The sequence below is a fragment of the Cataglyphis hispanica genome, chromosome 16 (assembly GCF_021464435.1).
Source record: "Cataglyphis hispanica isolate Lineage 1 chromosome 16, ULB_Chis1_1.0, whole genome shotgun sequence".
Taxonomy (NCBI): domain Eukaryota; kingdom Metazoa; phylum Arthropoda; class Insecta; order Hymenoptera; family Formicidae; genus Cataglyphis; species Cataglyphis hispanica.
Window position 1 is genome coordinate 2,629,485 of NC_065969.1, and position 19,773 is coordinate 2,649,257.

A 19,773-nucleotide genomic window follows, 5' to 3' on the forward strand; every position below is an offset into this window, starting at 1 on the left:
CGGTCTCGATCAGTGATGTAACGAGAATGGGCTTTTAGGTTTCGGAAAATTCGTGCATGTCGCAAACGAGAATTTATTCCGTTTCAACTACATAATTATTTCATATTAATTTTTTTTATGAAAATAAAACTGTTGTATTTTTTAAATTTTGTTTCTTGTATCTGAGTTTCATAAAAAATATTTTAATTAATTTTTTATATATATTTAATGTAAATATAATTTTAAATAAACTCTGCTTTTAATTACTAATATTTATTTTAATATATTAGAATTAATAATATATCAAAGAGATAAAATAAATTTTTTTTTGTCAAAAGTAAATTTTTAAACAATTAATATTAATACAACTTTAATCTTTATACATTTGCTAAAGATATCCTCGTTTTTACATTTTTTAATCATTGTCAAAAATCATTGTCATCAATTTTGTGGAAAATCATGATTAAATTCTATTATTTAATTTTTTCTAGTCTAAATAATAATGAAAATAAAATGTATCTTTTTGTAGATATATATTCACTCTCTTATTTAGTTTTTATTACAACGATAAGGATTTACGTGATTCAATTGAAATTCTAATAAAAATATGGCATTCAAGCTAGGAAAAATTCGAACAAATCCAAGAGATTACTAAGAGAAAAATTTCGTTGCATGTTTTTTCGAACTAATGATAAAATGCTTGATACCTAACTCAGATCTCGCGTGCCAACAAGCAACGTTGCACGCGATTATAGTTGCAATCGTGGCATAATTCGTATCTGCGCGCACGCATATTTTTGATCTCGTTCGAGAGCGAATCATTTCCCTGACAGCGATTTATTCCTCAAATTCCACGTGGCCGTTTCGCTTTTTTTTTTCTCCGATATTGTGTATGTTAAAACGAAACAAATGTTGTCCGTGTCACGTCGAATTGTCACGTAGTTACGCTACTGATGCTGCGAGTTTGCTCGCCTCTCTCGCTCCCTCTCTCCCCCACATCCCTTTTTCTTCCCCTCTCCCTCCCTTTACCCACTCTCTTTTCATTCTGGCTCTTTACCCGTCGTTCGTCCCTCCCGCGCTTATCTCGGCGCGGTTAAAAATAGATCCTGTCACGGCCATCGGTGACATTTCAAAAAGCTGAAGCCGAGCGAGCGAATGGCTGAGAAACGAACGAGCGAATTATCGCCTCGGCGAGCTTGCGATCTCAGCTGATCTCGGCTAGTGGCGCCTTCTCGAAACGTCATTTCGTTAGCTTGATCCTTTCCGCTGTCGATCCACCTGTTTCTCCAATGGTCGTTTTCCTCATCAAAGACTCTGTCGGTACATCTCTCGAAATATGTATTCTGCCGAGAACGAGGACTAAGATATTTAATGTATGATATAATATTATATATACAATCTTAAAATTATGAATTGTGTATACAAATATAAGTGAAAGAATGGAATTAAGCAAAAAAGATCCCAAAGATTATAAAAAAAAGAGATTAAAAATTATATGTTTAAAAGGATAGAGATATAATTTTTTATTTAAATCTTCCTATATACATAATTATTTATTAAATATTAATAATAATAAATATTATAATTTCATTAAGTGGGCGATGAATCTTACCAATTTGGATTAATTAGGTCATTATTATTCTTTTATTTTACTATTTTATAATTTTTTATCTTAATTTCAAGTTAAAAAATATATATTTTTTAATAGAAAAAATGTTATTAATCTATTTGTTTAAATAAAAATTTTACACGATATTAAAATCCTTATATTTTAAGTTGCTGATTTATTACAATCCCTTAACAGATTTTTAATTTGCAACTTAATTACAAAATTATATGATAGAAAAATTGCAATAAATAATGACTCGAAAATTTTGTTAATGACTTGCTCCAAAATTTCCTTAAAAATCTACTCTAAATTGACCAAAGCATTTGTTTATTGAAACAATGTTTGGTAACTTCGGGACACTGTATATAAATTGTGTTAATAAGTCACAAAATAAGACCATTAATGGATGCTGCGTATCATGTGTGATAACGCTTTTAAATCGTAAAGAGAGAATCGATATCCAATTTTCTCGAGAACATCGAACTCTGAACCAAGTAAAGAAACGGACTTGGCGTCAACGAGATATTTACTATTTACGCTTATCAGCGATGAACTAAAAATAACCAACACTTACATTGTCGACGCGTCTCTTATCGATGAATTTACTTGATAACGTCAATCACGCAATTCGATAGCCAGAACGCAATGATTTACTTTACAGTCCGCGTCTTTATTTGGCGACAGGATGATTCTCGCGCGTTTCGAATAACGTCCAGAAACGAACGTCACTTTTTTCTTCGCGCGACCGTTTATTTAATATCTATTTTTTTTTTGTCACCTCGAGACGGGTATGACGCACATATAAGATCTATCAAATTAAGCTACGGTTTTAGCTGAAGCGACCAGTTTTTATGTAACTTAAATCAAAGGAGAGAGACGGGGGCGGTATCTTTTTTTTACTTTATAAAGTTTCGTATGAGCTCGTTTATTTTTGTGTATGTGTGTGTTGTAACGGAAGTAAGCAAATGTATCCATTTAATCATCAGAATGAAAATTTGGAAATTTTTATTGTATATAAAAAAAAAAAGAACATCCTGAGGAATATAGGTATATTATGTTAATTAATATTTATACGATTACATTAATTAAGGATCTTGTTTTTATTTCTCATGGAAGAAGGAAGATGTAACGATTCGATTGGCGAAATAATTATATGAAGAGATACGGGGAACGTCGTTTATGCTTCAATTGTGACTCGCATCTCGTACTTTGACGAACCACGCCTCCTCGTTTGAGGCCTCGACAATGTAAATTGCGGCGAATCGCAACGTCTTTCTGGTCGTTTCGAGTCGAGCGTTTCATGCGAGTCGCTTAATCGAGCTAGAAACCATCGGTTAGTGCTCCCCAACAATTGAGATTGGCCCGACACAATTCCGGCATGGCTGCGAGGATCATCGCGAAATCCGCAAATTCTCTGCTTACATTTGACAAAGCGCATTCTCGTTCCCATGCACATTTTATTCGCATTATTATACATTATTTACGAGTACCTTGGTGTAACATATTTGTTTTCACTTGTCATCTTTCCTCTTATCTGTCGATTATCAGACAGATAAATCATCGAAATTTTTGAACGATCTTTTGTTTTTGAGCTGAAATCAATAATAATATTTGTTTCATATAATATTTGAATGCACAAAATTTTTTATTCTTTATACATATTTAAATAGAATTTATTTAATATAAAATTTTATAAAATTTATTGTTTGAAATTTTGTTTTACAGATTACTCTTATATTTTGAAATAAAACTAGTATCTGTAATAATGTTATTATTTCTTATCTGTGGACATAAAAATTAAATTTTATTTTAAATAAAAATAATTAAATTTAATTCTAAAAACATTAGTCATTTAAAATTGAATATAATACAACAATTAATAAAATTCTTTCAGAGAGTATACAATATAAGACAATGAAATTAGTTATTGTAAGAAAACATATTTCGTATGAAATATGCGAGGTTTCGTAAAATCTCGCATGGTTATTTGACAAGTTACGTGAGTCCTGGCATTGTTCTACTTGAGGCTTTTTGCATAGTGAGTACGTAGAATAATGATTGCGAAATAGAAACGCGCGCGAAGAGACTTTTGAGGATTCGAGTACGCGACTTAAATAATTCAAGCGTCCCCATAATGATCTCGATCCCGCATGTAGAGGCTTTAAGCTTGTTTTACACGATCCGAGAACATTTTTTACACGGATCTTCACGATCTTAAGTTTAATATTATAAATAAAAAAAATTATATTCTACGTTGAGATCCGCAATTTAAATTAGAAAATTTACCAATTGCTATCTTTCCCAATAACTGATCGATTATACATCGTGAGCTTTATGTACATGCGGGTCTTGCGATAGGTAAGTTTTTGAAAACAAGACAAGGTTTCTCGTAAGGTTTTTGTTAAGGAAGCTTGTTATCAAGAAAAGAATATATATATATATATATATATATATATATATATATATATATAATTAATTTTAATAGAGCGATGAAATATATTATTAATATATTATAAATATATTATTAATATATTATATATTTATGCATATAACACAATTATTATTTATATCAAATATTTCAGCTTTAAACATATCAATACATTTTTCCCACGAAACTTATAGAATCTTTAAAAATTTAAACAAATAAAATATTCCATTAAGCTTTTTTGTAATAGAGAACTTTTTATGCATATTAAAATTTTATTATTTACATATTATTGTATAAAACTTTGATAAAAGTAAAGACATATATTGAGTTTGTAATTATAAAATACAGTTGTATAAGAGACTTGAACTCTGTGCATAAAAAACAAGTATATCGAATAGCTTATTAAATACATAAAGTATCACATATTCATGTAGCTAATAAAAGCGGTGATAATTTATCATCAACAATTCTTTTTTCCGATACTTTATAGCACTCGCACGTGTCTGATAATACAACTCGTGGCAAGTTTATTAAATCCAAACCGGTTAAATTTACAAGAACGAGAAGCTTTGATTATAAAATCAACTTGCGATTTCCACAATTCTGCGTGGTCTAAATATAAATCGTCATCGAAGACAGTTTTATTCATAAAATTTATGGACTCGATAACGGTTGACTCGATAACAGTTGACTCTTTAAGAAAATAATTGTCTTTGGAAATAAAGCCTCTAATCGTATCGCATTGAACGTATATCGCAAACTCGGTGATAGATGATTAGACGAAAAGCTTTAGAGAATCGCCTGCGGAAACACGTGCCGTAAAGAGTCACTCGGTTATTTTTCCTCACGCTTTGTAAGAGAGATACCTTTTTCTCCTGACGTCGGTTAACGTCGACGTGTCAAAGTCAAGGAAGCCGTCAGGGCCGTACCCGGTTAAAGGCCGGTTTCGTATGTAGGACGCATCGGGTATGAGGCATAATAAATCGCTTCAAGCACATTCGCCAACGCAAAGTAGACTGACAAAGTGTAACCAGTGGCGTAATATAGCGAGCATTAATTTTGACATTAATTTTAGAGAGTCTCTAAATTCGAGAATCTCGACGAAAACATACTGGGTGAGTTCCGATCGAATTTTGAGATTTTATAGGAAATTTAATTCTGAACAAAAAAGTTTTTTTATAAAAATGGATCGAAAAATGCTTCCTTAAAAAGTTAGCGCCCAAAAACTTCCGAAATCACGGTTATTTTAGACATTTTTACAAATATCAAGAAAAGGATATGTGCGTTTTTAACAAAAAATACCGAAACAAAAGTTGTAGAGAATTAAATTCTCTTTCAAATAAGATCAAAGTGATATTATACGTTCTGTAGATTTTTAATTGTATATATGAGGCTTCTAAATTTGTTCTCTAGAGAAGCAAATCCAATTTCTCTCTTTTATCTCATACTTTAATGTGTATTTTATTTATTTTATTATTAAAAGCTAAGACATGAAAAGCAATTTTAATTATCAAATGCTGCGAATTAATAAAAGGCAATACTTAAATGAAAAATGTACAAGTGTCAGATAGAATCAAATTTCAAAATCACTCGCAAATAATCGAAGAAATAAAACACAGTGACAAACTCTTTTCGACGGAGAGCGTGGTCTTTTCTCCTACGCTATTGTCAATGCGTAATCGTAGTAAACGCACGTATATTCGCCGATAGATCAGCACGTACAATCGTGGCGGTGATCGGCCAGAAGCGACGATCGTAGGGTCGAAATGATTGGTGAAAGGAGCGAATATATATATGTATTTTTTAATTGGATGCCGAAAGCAATGGCGGGAGTTTCGAGGAGAAGCCGCGAGAGTCGTCGTGATTAAAACGTAAAAATAGCCGGCTCGCGTACTACAGGATCGTTAGTCGTTGTCGGTCCTACACGCGAACCTGAAGAAAACGGCTCCTCTCCGCACACTCCGCGAATACATACTCATTGTTGGTTCCGCACGCGTGCTCCTCTTTGATCGTCAGTTCGATCGTGACAGTTCGGAGTGACAGTTCACGCCTCGTGCGATATCGCCCATCACGATATCCGTGTTCGTTAAAAATCTGATTTAAAAGTCCGAGGACGCTATTAATATTGATTAAAGTCGGTATCATTTTGGATGAGCTCAAATTTCGATGCTACAAACGCGCGAGAGTGATCTTGATAATTAGTTTTTTTTTTTTTTCTTTTTTTTTCATGTAATCTTGTGTAAGGTGAGCTCGTGTCAGCGAAATTATATCGGTCGCAATCGTTAAACTCGCGATTTCTTCTAAATTATTCTCATGAGCAGTTTAAGATTTAACTACGGTTCAACTGACGTTTACGGATCCTGCGAAAGGAAATGAGCCTTCACGCGAAGAAGTTAATTGGTCCTAAATAAATCCTTTACCGTTCGATAAATCGGTGTTTCCTTCACCGCTTATACAATGAAAACGTCTCTATGTAATAACATCGTATGTAATGCCATTGACTGAAATTGGATAAAATGTAAACGTGAAACTTGGCTATTTGATGTTCGAAAAATTCGCGATTTAATTGGAATATCAAAGTAGATTCCAGTGTCTAGAATAAATTCTTTGCAGAAACCTTCAATATTAGTTCGATATCGTCCGATTTTTTCACGATACGTTCACTTCTTGATTCGGTTGATGTAACAAGCGGTCATGCGAGACACGCGAGTGAGTTGATACTGATAACTCGCGTAATTGTAGACCGCTTGATTAGAACAGATTGAACTAAGCGCTGATGGTCTATACCAAATTGAGCAACGTTTAATAAAAAGTCTGGAAGAGACGGAGATTCTCTGTATGCGACGACATATGTCTTAACTAAGGGAATACCCAGTTACACGTACCTAATATTTTCTGAGATACTAATACAAGTTTTGATAAGTCTCGCTCGTGTATCGTGCGATTTTTTCCAATAATAATTCAAAAAGAACAAAACAAAAATGAATTAATATACTTGTCATTTTTCAACGTCAGAATAGATTCCTTTAATTTCTTGATCCAGTTTGAGAAACATTTGCTTCAATATCCGTTCTTATTGTTTTATCTATCCTTAATTAAGTCTAATAACAGTTTCGTGCATCTAATAATTTTTCAAATTAATTTATGTATGTAAGCAAATATTTTATTGTAAATAATTTTCAGCGTCTTTTTTATTGATCTATAAAATAACTTACATATATTTCCAGTTTAATTTTATTTAATAGTTTTATTTGCATTTTTTTTCTTACATTGTCTATAAAATAATAAAATTATTTATATATACATTTTGTTATTATCATATTTTTATAAGAAACATATAAATCACACGAGATTTATTGAACTTGAGAAACTGCTAACGCGGAAATTGTTGAAGACAAATGATTATTTCCTTTCAATTGCAACATGATTGCAAACGCAGATAAATATAGTTACCGACAACATAGTATTAGACGATTATATAAGATGTAAAAGTTTTTACAATCCGCTAATAATCTCATATTAGAGACGCTCTGTTGCAATCACAATTTTGTTGTAAAAATATTACAAACGATGTTTGTAAATGCATCTTATTCCGAACAATGCACAGTGCAAATCCGTTTCTCGTGACAATATCACATACATTTTTATTTTTATCAAAAAAATTTCTTAAACTATACTTTTTGTTATTTTAAGAAGATCCGTTCGTTCCCAACTTCTTATATAATGTTTCTAACTTTGGCTTATTACACATAAGAAATAAATATATCTTGCTAGCTTTTGGAATCATCTTCGACTCTTGAAGTATGACAGATTCAAACTTTGTAATCTCCGCTGTTCTTGGAATTACGATTAACATTTAAAACTGCATATTTTACTCGATATTTAATGTGTCGAATATATGGAAATTTTTTAAATTTCCTGAGTTAAATTTTTTTGTCTTAAAAATCTGATCTGTCATTTTCTCAAGAATTTTTTTTTTTTTGATATCTAATAAAAAATTTAGAAAATAAAAATTTTAGAAAATAACCAGATTTTTATTAATTAATTAGATATTTAAAAAAAATGGGATGTTGCTTCGAAATTGATGATCAAAACTAGAGCATTCACATAAATATCATTAATGTCATCGTCTTAGGCTGATGGGGACTAAGAATTGAATGCATAGATATATTTGAATATTTACACGTCGCGCTCGCACACGCATTTTCCCTGTGGTTTTCGCGCTCGTAAAACATTCATCGGCAGACGAAAGAGTGACATTTTCGTGGTGTATGGCTCGCGCGAGATATTGAAGGAGGAGATAGAGAGAGAGTATCGTTCAGATTTCACGCGACGAGAAAGAGAGATAGATAGAAGAGAATGGATTCGATACGTGACCTGAAACGATTGTTGTACGAGCGTACGGAGGCCTTGCGACGTCGCGACGAGACCGTCGAGATGCTCGAGAGGGTCCTCGAGGAGCGCGACGCGACGATCCGTTACCTACAAAACGAGATCGATAAGTTCCGGCAGATCGTCGATTTGAGGTTGGTGTCCAATGGCATGAATTCTAATCCGAGATTGAAACGACAGGCCATATCGGCGGAACCTCTCAGAAATGACACGACGAAACCGGTGGTGAAGTTCACCAAGCCGAAAAGGTAGACGAGTAATGGTGCCTTGGATGTGTCATTTGACATCCTTTTTTTTTATCCTCCAAAAGAGAAAGTAGCCTCTCCGATTTTCCTTGACATAATAAAAATTTGCACCTGCGCTATTTTTGATTATTCTTATCTATTGTTCGATTCATCTGTTACTTGACTGGCTTCGAGATTTTATGTTCGTTTATTAATATATTTATCAGAAAATATTTATTAAATACATATGTATATTTATTGAATATATATTGAATTATAACTACAATTTATATATATATATATATATATTTATAAATAATTATAAAATTGTTACAAAATAAATTTATAAAATAGAGTTTGGTCTAAAAACTGTTTTTGTTATTACAAATAGATATCTTTATTTATTACAAATAAATAAAAACCTGTGAATTAATTTGTACAATTCAAATAATATAACATACGATATATAATCAGAATCGATGTAGTTGTTAATGATAGAATAAACCCAATTAAGGCAATTCACTTAAAATATTTATTATATACATATGAATAATATTTTAATCATAAACGGAATTTATTTAAGAGGATATTAATTTCAACAGGATCCTATAATACATTTCTCTCTGTCAGAGAGATCGAGATTGCATAATTATAATATATTATTCTATTATATTATTAATAAAAAAATTATTATAAAAAAACTCTAAGATCTTACTTTAAGAGATTTCAGATTTATTAAGAAATTTGTAGTTAAAAATGTTTATAATTATATCCACGAATACAACTTGCAATTGACTACGAAAAAAATATTATTTATTTATTTTTCACTTTCTTGCAAGAATATTACTCCTATGACGTAAAAGAGGGACACTTAATGATGAATCTGCTTCTGTTTCAAGGTCTCGCGAATTAATCAAGACTGCCATTCTGGACAACGACTTTATGAAAAATTTAGAGCTCACGCAAATCCGAGAGATCGTCGATTGTATGTATCCTGTTACGTTTCCGGCTGGTTCGATCATTATACAAGAGGGCGATGTTGGCTCTATTGTCTTTGTTATGGAGGGTAAGTGAATACAATCACATATCTTTATGCAATGGAATAATTTTATCGGAACATTATTTTGATGTATATAACGTATAAAAAAATATACGAAAATATTAACAAATATTAAAACACTTGCGACATAAAACAAATATTAATATATTATTAATAGTATATTTAAAAATTAGATCGCTTCATAAAATTTCGCATATTATTCATAAAATAACAGTGATATATCCCTGAGAAAATAAAAACGGGGGATATCCTCGTTAAAAAAATACTTTCGGCATATTATATCTGACATTGACAGCTTCAACTGTTAGTAGATGAAAAATTAAGGATAGAAAACAGTAATACATTAGCTGCGTTATTTTAAAAACAATTCTTTCTCGCACTTGTGTGCCTTCCCAATCTACTCTAGTGCTATTACATCACTCAGTCTCGCTTGTCTAGAGCTGTTTGTGATATATTCGTTCTCAACTAAAAAAAAATATATATATATATATAAATAGCGCGGTTAATTTTGATTTTTCCTCCGAGACGATTTCTCATAGCTATATACAAAAAAAAATTAACATTTGTCAACAATGATATCGTGAAATTTTTGATTTTATGCGGAATTATTTTCTAAAAATTGGATGAGCTTTTATATACGTTATATAATAAAAATTAGGCAATTAAACAAATTAAACATATATACTCATCATCGACTTAAATTTACATTGAAATTGTTTAATCAATTATTTATTGTTATTGGGAAGATTATGTTAATTTAAAAGTCTCGCATTTTTTTTATAATCTTTTCTTCTGGATAAAAATAATCACGTTATGTAGGATTTTTTCTGGAAAACTATCTGTTTCTGCATACACAGAACAAGATAGCAAAATAGCTGATTATTTAATAATAAGATTCCAGTTAAAATTAGAAACTGGTTTTTTGTATTTTAATAATACAGTCGACAATAAAAATTGATCTTGCCGGAAATCAAATTTCAAGAGAAAAAAGATATTATTGGAGTAAAATTGCGTTTATTCATTAAATCGATATTTATGAATCTTTAATGAAAGAAACGATTCGCGCGTGCGATATCACTGTGAAGTCGGATTTATGTAAACACAATTATATGAGCTCCGGCTATATAATACTCTTTCTCCCGGAATTCGATTTCCGTCGAACAAAAGCACCGATGCGATTTCGTAATGACTGACGTGCCATGTCTTACTTTCACAGAAAAATATCTTGCTAGTCGCTTTTCTCTCTTTCTTTCTCAACTGATCCGATTATTAGCGTTATCACTCATCCGTGTCGTTGCAGTCACGTAATCAGTGGCAGGCGCACTTGCCTCGTATATATACAATACATATCATTCATTGTTTAAAATCTGTAGTGAATAAATATTCAAATATTTAGAGTTAAAATTTATATGATAGAAAATTTTCTGAGATTGAACTCAAGATTTATAAACAAAATGGTGCATTAATATCTCTCCAGTTCATGAAGATAAATATTATTTTTATGTATCTATCTTAGAAAAATTATTTAAATTTTTATATAGTTAATATAATGAAAAAGTCTTCTCTCTCTTAAATAATTTTTCTTACATTTTTCTGTATTTATATACAAGAAGAGTTATATTTATCTGCAATAATTCATCCATACTTAATAAATGTTCGCTATAAGTTTTTTGCGTGAATACAAAATAGAAAGTTTCGAAAGTGTTGCAAAATTAAAGAACTAAAAATTGAAAGAAATCCTGCTTAAAAAAAGGGATTGCTTTGCGAAATTCATAAAACCTATGTCACTTCCAATTGTTCTAAATCTTATGAAAACATCCCGAGGAGATGACACGTGAAAAATCACGGTGTCGAATTAACACACGTTGCTAACGAAGTTAGTATAGGATCCCTTCATTAATTTCGAACTCCCGGATCTTCGCGGTCATAAAAACGTCGCTACGCTTTTATTACATATCGTGGGAATGATTGCGGGGGCGAGCCGGCGAGATGAGAACCGCTGTCCTTTCTCTCACGAGCACGGTGTCCGTGGTGGGGACTCCTCGTCGAGGGAAGGGAGTCTCTCTCTCTCGTGGTGCTGTCTCTTTCTCTCTGTCTCTCTATATCTCCCGTCGCTCACACGAGCATGCTTTTCACCAGTCGGGAATACTGTCAGTGAGCGTAAGGCGCGACGCGACGCCGCTCGTGTTATTACGGTGTCCTCTTTTGACAGGATACCGCTCGTCGCTATAAAAAGGAACGCCACGTGTGACGCGTTTTCTCGCGGATGTGATCGGAAAAGAGAGTTTTCTAGTCGCGAGCAAACGAAATCTCAGTTCGAGAAGAGATATCGATCGCGAGGATATTGAAGCTCGAGCAGTCGGAAACCAAAGTGCATCCTGTCTTCAAGCTGGAACTGACAGGCCGGAGATGGCCCGGTTTCCCGCCCGTTGTTCCTCGACGCCGGACGGATGTTGCGAATGAACGATCGCGAATGACGGTCGTCCGTGTTCGTTCAACTTATTTCTTAGTCTCGTCTCGGAATTTCGACCCATAAATATCCGCGGATTATAAGGAATATCCCAACGAGTTCGAAGATAAGTGGATTTTTCTTCGCAGCATCATCGATCTTTTTTCTGGACCGACGCCAATCTCGATTGCTTCGTCGACTCGTATATCGGATGTTAGTTTTGAGATTATTATCTCTATAAATTATTTTAACAATCGATACTCCGTTTTGCTTCTCGACATTCAAGAAGACATCGAAGTGGAAAAACGGAAAGAATTGTCGAGAATGCGCCCACCTGTCGCGCCTACTACCCGCTGCGCCCACCTGTCGCGCTTCCCCGAACGCATCTGAGAGAAACGAATTATTATCGAATTCATTTTGCCGGATAATAATCGCGTTGTCGCCGAGCGATGGTTGGGCTTTTGACCTTTGCGCGCGTCGAGTAGTCCTGGAAAAACCGCCGGCGAAAGTCTACGGAGAGCGTTCACCGTCTCTCCGCTTCTGTCTCTCGCCGAGCTTGGAGGTCATGAAGGTAAGGAGTTATCCGGGACGGGCGGTCCTGGAGGATCCGGAACTCCTGCTAGACCCGGACGCGACTCGCGGCCGCGCCATGGAATTGCTCTACGAGGCCAGCTGGCGCGAGTGCGGGGTCAACTGGACCAGCAATGGCGCCGACAGCGGCGGTATCGGCAAAGCGACAGCTTCTGCCAGGCAACAGCGAGAAGACGAGGCCTACATCAGGCGATCCTGCGTCGACGTGGTGTCGCAGCTCGAGGGCAAACTGGCGGAGCCGTCCTCGACGAGGGACGAGGACGCGCGGTCCAGAGGATCCAGCAGCACCGGCACCACCGACAGCGAGTGCTCCGAGATGAACCAGCCGTCCACTGGCAACGCTCAGGGCGGTTTCCTCATTCCGAGGCCGAGGCTGATAGTGCCAGTCCACACCTACGCGAGGAGAAGACGTACCGGCGCGCCGCAGCCTATAAGGAGACGCCAGATACGCGAAGGTACTTATCCGCGGGATATGACGCGGGAATCCGCGGTTTTTACAGACGGTATTTCTCGGGAATAAACAAACATCAGCGAATCTTCTTATACGGAGTGATTTTAAAATCGCTTATTCCGTGTAAGTCTTGATTTGGATTTGCTCGAACGCTACCTTTTTTCAAAATTGTTGAATAATTTTTTACGAATACTTCGATAATTCTTTTTTAAAAATTGAATTGAAATTCTATTTAAATTCTATTATTAAAACTTTATTTAACCTGTTTTAAAATGTTAAATTTAAAAAATATAAGGTTTTATCCTCTTTAAAAAAAAAACGCAATTAATTTACTTATAATATGAAAAATATTATTTAAATATTTCTGTCTGACAATATATAATTTGCAAAGTGGAAAACAGAAATCTATTTTATGCGTCACATATCTTGATATATGTGCATAATTTGCATACATAATAAAATTTTATATATATATATATATATAATATTATTATAGCATTAAAATGAATTTTAATTGCATTAAAGTGATCAGACGGCGATCAAATATACAGAACGTATCAGAGAAGTCGTGCATTTTTCAAAAGAAGTCATATATACTTCCACCAAAGGAAGAGAAAGTACGTGACTTCCGAGACACTCTGTACGTGGTTGCCGGACGTGGTTATGTCTCACAATTAAATATGTATATGAGAGATACTCGTTTATATAATTGTTCCGACATGCGGGGAACGCGAGCGTAACACGAAGCGAATTACAAATACATATACATACACGCGAGCGTATGCACATATACATACAGGTTCGCAATTTTCTTCAACACGCGTAGAAAGAACAAAGGTTTCGGTTACCCCGATGTGTCGCGTCTCAAGCTGACCTCGATATTATATTTTTTAGAGCACGAAACCGGATTATCTCGCGAAATGGGCTCTTCGTTTGCTCCGCTGCTCGAGAAAAGCGATTTTATCGCTCGCTTTGTACACGCAATCGTACATATTCGCGTTTTACTATGATGTCTCTCTCGATATTATACAATGGACGTATACAAAAAATATTTTTACATTTATGATTTATACAATTATAGATAATTTGTCTTGTGTTATTATTTGCGTCATGAAATCGCTCTACGAATTAATAATACATGACATAAATAATATATAAACGCTCACAAATTGGTGCATTTATAATAAGAATACCCGAGATTATTTAAAACGCCATGCTGATTTGTTTCTCAGAATATTTCTATTTTTAAAAGTTTGCAAGTGGAAATTTATTGTTTATCCTTTATTTATTCAAATGACAATCAGAGCCTATTCGCGGTTGATAGTATGTATTATAATTAAATGTTCTTCTGAACCTTTCTTTCTATTAAAAATACTATATTAAATATTATATTAATTTATAAATTTCGTAATATGCAATCTATTTTAAATGAGACGGCATTTGAACTTGAATACGCAACGGATACTTTCGAAACTTTCTATAATTTCATATTCATGTAAAACATATCGAACATTTCATTCATCGATCATGTATCGTCAATAATTTATCCGAAATAAATCACGCTAACTTTTACCAATTTCTCCATAAAATAAATCTTTTTAAATTTATGCGTACATCGTTAAACGATAAAAAAGCTCATCTGTTGACGTATGTCAATAATGAAAAGCAAAATTAATTATTGTTATTTCATTCACTGACCCTCAAATAATTGATATTAAAATCGAGTCATCAGTTTTAAAGACATGCATGAAAGTTATATATTTATTCATACGAATAATTTAATAATTTCTCACGTTGATTTATATCGATATTTCAGAAAAACACTGAATTGTTTTTTATAAAAAATTTAAGAGTGTGTGTGTGTCATATTTTTCTATTTTATATATAGAGGATTTCCTTATCTTATGTGTGTGGAATATTTAAAAGATCATTTAATACTCGCACACCTCGCTGGTTGGATTCTTATCAACGCATATAATGCTTTGAAGTAGATAAAAGCAAGTGTTTACATTGCAGACTTTATTACATTCGTGTGACACTTAATAAACATTTCTAACATCGGATAAATGCGTCGTGCAAGAAGTCCTTTCTTAAAATACAGGACAATGATTCTTTCTTTTTTCTTCTACTGTTGTATAGCCAAAAATCCTTTGACATTCTCATTAATAAATAATTGATAAATTGGCCATTTGGTTTTTAAGCAAAAATAAATTGTTTCTTTATGCAAAATGAAAGATATTAATAATAGTGATTAATTTAAGGAGCAAATACATTCTACGCCGTTCAAAGATTTTTTTTTTGTACTGTGATGTAGTCCCTTAAATTCTTTCTTTAACAAAGAAAATATCCAGCTGTGTACTGAAATATTCGAAGGGCATCTAGGGCTTTTGAAGACCGTCTAGAGTTGAAGATATAGGCAGCCTTCACTTTCGACGAAATTTTTTTGTCATCGAATCCAAGTTTTCGAAAAACCGGCGTGTATTTGAAAAGCGGTTAGCATAAGACGATTTTAATTAACTAACACTTTTACCTTTTTTTTAATCACATGCGCACGCAATGTGATTAAACGATCGCTCGTTCGTAGACACAAGGATTATGACCATTTTAATAATCATAAATTCTTAATTAATTATACTGTTCTGTGGGAGATAAATAATCGCAATGAACGAGACTCTTTAGTGTTTATATAATAGTAATCATTACGCACGTGGAAATTATAAAATCTTAGAGGCAATAAAAGTTTATGCCGGATGTAACTGCGACTCTCGTGTATTTCTCGAGGACTGATCGATGAATTCTTTTAATTAAAAATTAAAATTGTTTTATATTCTCACACATATAAGATTATTATATAGGATTACGTACGCGAAATCGCAATCTTTTTCGTGTTATTCGATTGGCACAGTTTCCAATTGTTATGTTGGATTGCGTAAATATGGTGATTTATTTTTGCCAAAGTGTCATCGTTACAATGATTGCACGTCTGGAGCAAGTGCTGTTAGCAATGCTCGACCGCAAGCGAGTCATTAATTAAAATTGTAATTGTCAATAAACTACAAAGAAGTATCATCTTTGTCGCGTGTAGCCTAACCGCAGAAATAAATTGTCTTGTCTCATCGTGCTCGCTTGTAAGCATCGAAGGGTGTAAAGAGCGAAAAGTTCCAGTCGGTGATACCTTCTTGAGTCAATCGAAAATTTATATGTGCCAATATAATATCGTGATACATTAATTTGAATTATTCGAATATGACTCTTATATTTAAGCAACATCTTAATTAGAAAATAGCATTCCCGTTTGAGTAACACCTTTCCTTATTCGTCAGCTCGCTTCCATGAGAATAAGAAGATGAAGAGAATAGGTTGCTTGCGAAATTCACAGTAACCGGTAATGGCAACTAAATGTTTTAACGGCCCGCTGTCGGTCGATTTCCGCAATCGCAAATGTCCCGATTCAACATCCTGTTTTACGCAGTTTTTACGCAAAAAAAACCGTGACTCCGCTCACAATCTTAAAAGCAACAATGAAGTAATCAGGGTCTCGCTGTGACGTTCGTACCGACCCTCAATATAGTTGTTACACACGGCGACGGGTTGTATTTCTGTCTCCTTCTCTCTGTAGATGTCAAATGCAAGTTAATACTTGAAACTCGTTGTTAGAAAAAATTCTGTTCACCGAACGAAAGTGAAAGACACCTGAGAAATTCACAAAATTATTCGAAACTGTTGCGTCTCTTCTTCGTAAAATATTCTTTATTTTTTTGAAATTATACACGTGATTATTTATATTGCAATCTTTTGATTAAATATATTGAAGGATAAAAAAGAGTGATGATAACGAGATTTCTTTCCTCGCGCGATAAAATCAATAAAAAAAAAAAAAAATCGATTTATTTCCGTGATAAAAATTTCCGATGAACTACACTGGCCGAATTTTCATACGAAACTTGGCGATTGCTCTTTCACGCTCCAAAGGCGAGGCCAAGTTACCGGAGTAAGTAAGCAGGAGGAGTTTGGTTTCGCGTAAAACTTGGCGAAGATATTATGAGTGAAGCGTAAACTCTTTGTTGTCCTGTTATGTCGTCATGCTAGGTCTTCTGCCGCGTGTTTTATACACACATACACATGCACATACAATTATATACTTTATATTTATATATACATATGAAACTCATCAGTGTATCCAGTGGTTCTCCGTCCTCGCGAATGAACCAACCAGTTGTACTACACACAGAGACTTGTACTGGACGAAACTCATGGAGAGGAAAGGATTCTTTACTCCATCCTTTGTCCCTTTCTCTTTTTCCCTCCTCTTCTGTCCTCTCTCTTTAACGAGGTCTGTCAGTGTCAGGTATATTGAGTGAGGCTCTTTGTTCGTCTATCGAAGATAGCAAAGATTATGAATGGCACGCGTTCAAGATTTCTGATCATAAAGTGTGGAAAGTCGATATTTTTCAAAAAAGATGCAAGATTAATTTAGATTAGAGCTGATTTTTTTTTTTTTTTTTACTTTGTGACATGTCTTTGTGTATACATATATGTATATGTGGATTCTTCAGATTTCTTCCATAAATAATTTTTTCGATAAACTGTGATACGTGATATTGCTATCTAAATATTTATTATTGAAACTTATTTTTATATATGCTCTCTAGAAAATTATAGGTGTAAAAATATCTCGCAGGCAAAATCTCTCTCGAAGGCAGTTAATTAAATTTATTTAAATTTCAAAATGGAAATATTATCACATATTTATTTCTATGCAAATTTTTAGACATAATCAATATCGATGAGTTAATATTGAAGCTAGAAAATTTCAGAAAATATAAAAATATTTCGCAAGCAAAATTTCTTTCCTCAACAACAGCAATTAAATTTACAAATGTCATAATATTATCACGTGCATTTATTTCTGTGCAAACTTTTAAATATCTGAATATAATCGATATCGATGAATTAATACAAGATAAAACAATAGTGACTAATCGCGAGACGGTCATCCGAAGCTAGCGATTCTTAGATTATAACGTACGTGTTGGCCGGTGCAGCGTGAAATATTTATTAAACAAACGGTGCGCGTAATCAGTTGTTTCGGTGTAATGATACGACGATACGTCAGAGACATCCTCGTTTTAATGTAAACGATTTCGCGCGAGAATGCACGTCAGTTTTATTTTCAAAACGCGACGCACCGATTGACGCGTGTCTCATGCTTGCGAAAGCGATAAAAGCGATAAAAGAGCAACAACTCTCCCGACTTTCGCAGCCTTTGGTTACATAATTAAATATACGCTATGAATACGCAAGTTATTCGCGAAGATTAAACGGACGATGAGTATCAAGAGGAATATAATCCATATGATCTGCATAATTTGCCGACTCTCGGTTATCGCTTCAGTTCGAAGCGATTATTCAGATTATTCTTTATATATTTCTATTCAGACTCCATGCATTTATATTCTTGGATCGGATAATTCTTATGTACATGAATCTCTCTTCGCCGGAATACAAAACTTTTATGCGAGATAATTATAAGGGGAGAGATGATTTATCGCGAGTTTACTTTTGGATGACGTGAAGGAGAGAGAGAGAGAGATAATGAATTTCTGAAACGCTCATAAGCGATAGCTTTTATCTATTTTTTATTTTGATATATTTTCTTGTAAAGACTAATGATAATTATCGTGGGAGCACTCAAAGAAATTTCGTTCTTTAAACGAAATACTAGCTCGTACTTTCATAAATGCTCATAAATTTCCTAATTAAATGCTTTTAGTTTTAATTGCATTTAATCTCTCTTTCTCTCTAGTGTTTACTGATAACAATTGCGGGAAACTTTTGTAACCGATTGTGAAGCTTTAATCATCTTCCGCTTACAATTCTTTCGCCAAAACCCCCCGCGTTCTTCCTTCATTAGTATTGCATTATTCATACTTTCCAAAGTTTGTAAACGCGATACGCACGCGAGCACTACAAATATTTTCCGAGTTTTCTAGACTTTCGTTACGAGTCTTGTACATTTTGTTATTCTTTTTTATATACTTACTTATCAAGAGTTTTACAATAATTTGTGCTACGTTATAATCGAATAGTATCTTGGTCTTATCTAGATTGATACATAATTACGTTCTATTGTATTTAAATTTGTAAAACGAAAGAAAGATAAAGAGAAATTTCATGCGCTTGTTTGTAGTATTGATGAGAGGCGCGTTGTCATGAAGAAAAGATGCATGTGATAAAAGAGAGAATGTACGCTTGAGGCTCTTTAGAGACAAGACAGAACGGACAAGTATATGGTCATCGTTTTTAATCCAATAGCCAATACGTCGTGCGATGCACATGCTAAACGAGTTCGGGATCTTTTGTATGACTCGTACTAAGCGTTATGCGCGAGAGGAAGTGAAAGCAACGTTCGCGGGACAATACGGCCATGGACTATCTGTCTCCTGTCGCAATGTCGAACTCGCTCAAGTCCTGGCGAATGATGCGAAAAGAAAAAATTATTTCGATCTGCGTAATTTTCTATTGAGCTCGGACGATCTATCATTGGCGATAGAAATTTATTCGTAATCTTGTATCCTAATGCATACGTG

The 19,773-nt window shown here is 33.8% G+C and overlaps 1 protein-coding gene across 3 annotated transcripts in view; it reads left to right on the top strand.

Annotated features, from left to right (window-relative positions):
• Nucleotides 1-19,773, top strand: part of LOC126855482 (cGMP-dependent protein kinase, isozyme 2 forms cD4/T1/T3A/T3B) — a 33,852-nt gene that overhangs the window by 7,545 nt on the left and 6,534 nt on the right. Inside the window, exons 1-2 of one of the 3 annotated variants that reach the window (XM_050603171.1) lie at nt 8,160-8,656; nt 9,532-9,698. In XM_050603171.1, coding sequence (XP_050459128.1) covers nt 8,376-8,656; nt 9,532-9,698 — 448 coding nt within the window. In that variant the 5' untranslated portion in view covers nt 8,160-8,375. Of the gene's footprint in view, nt 1-8,159; nt 8,657-9,531; nt 9,699-12,384; nt 13,188-19,773 lie in introns of those variants that run through there. The other 2 variants (XM_050603170.1, XM_050603172.1) reach the window with 2 other exon arrangements.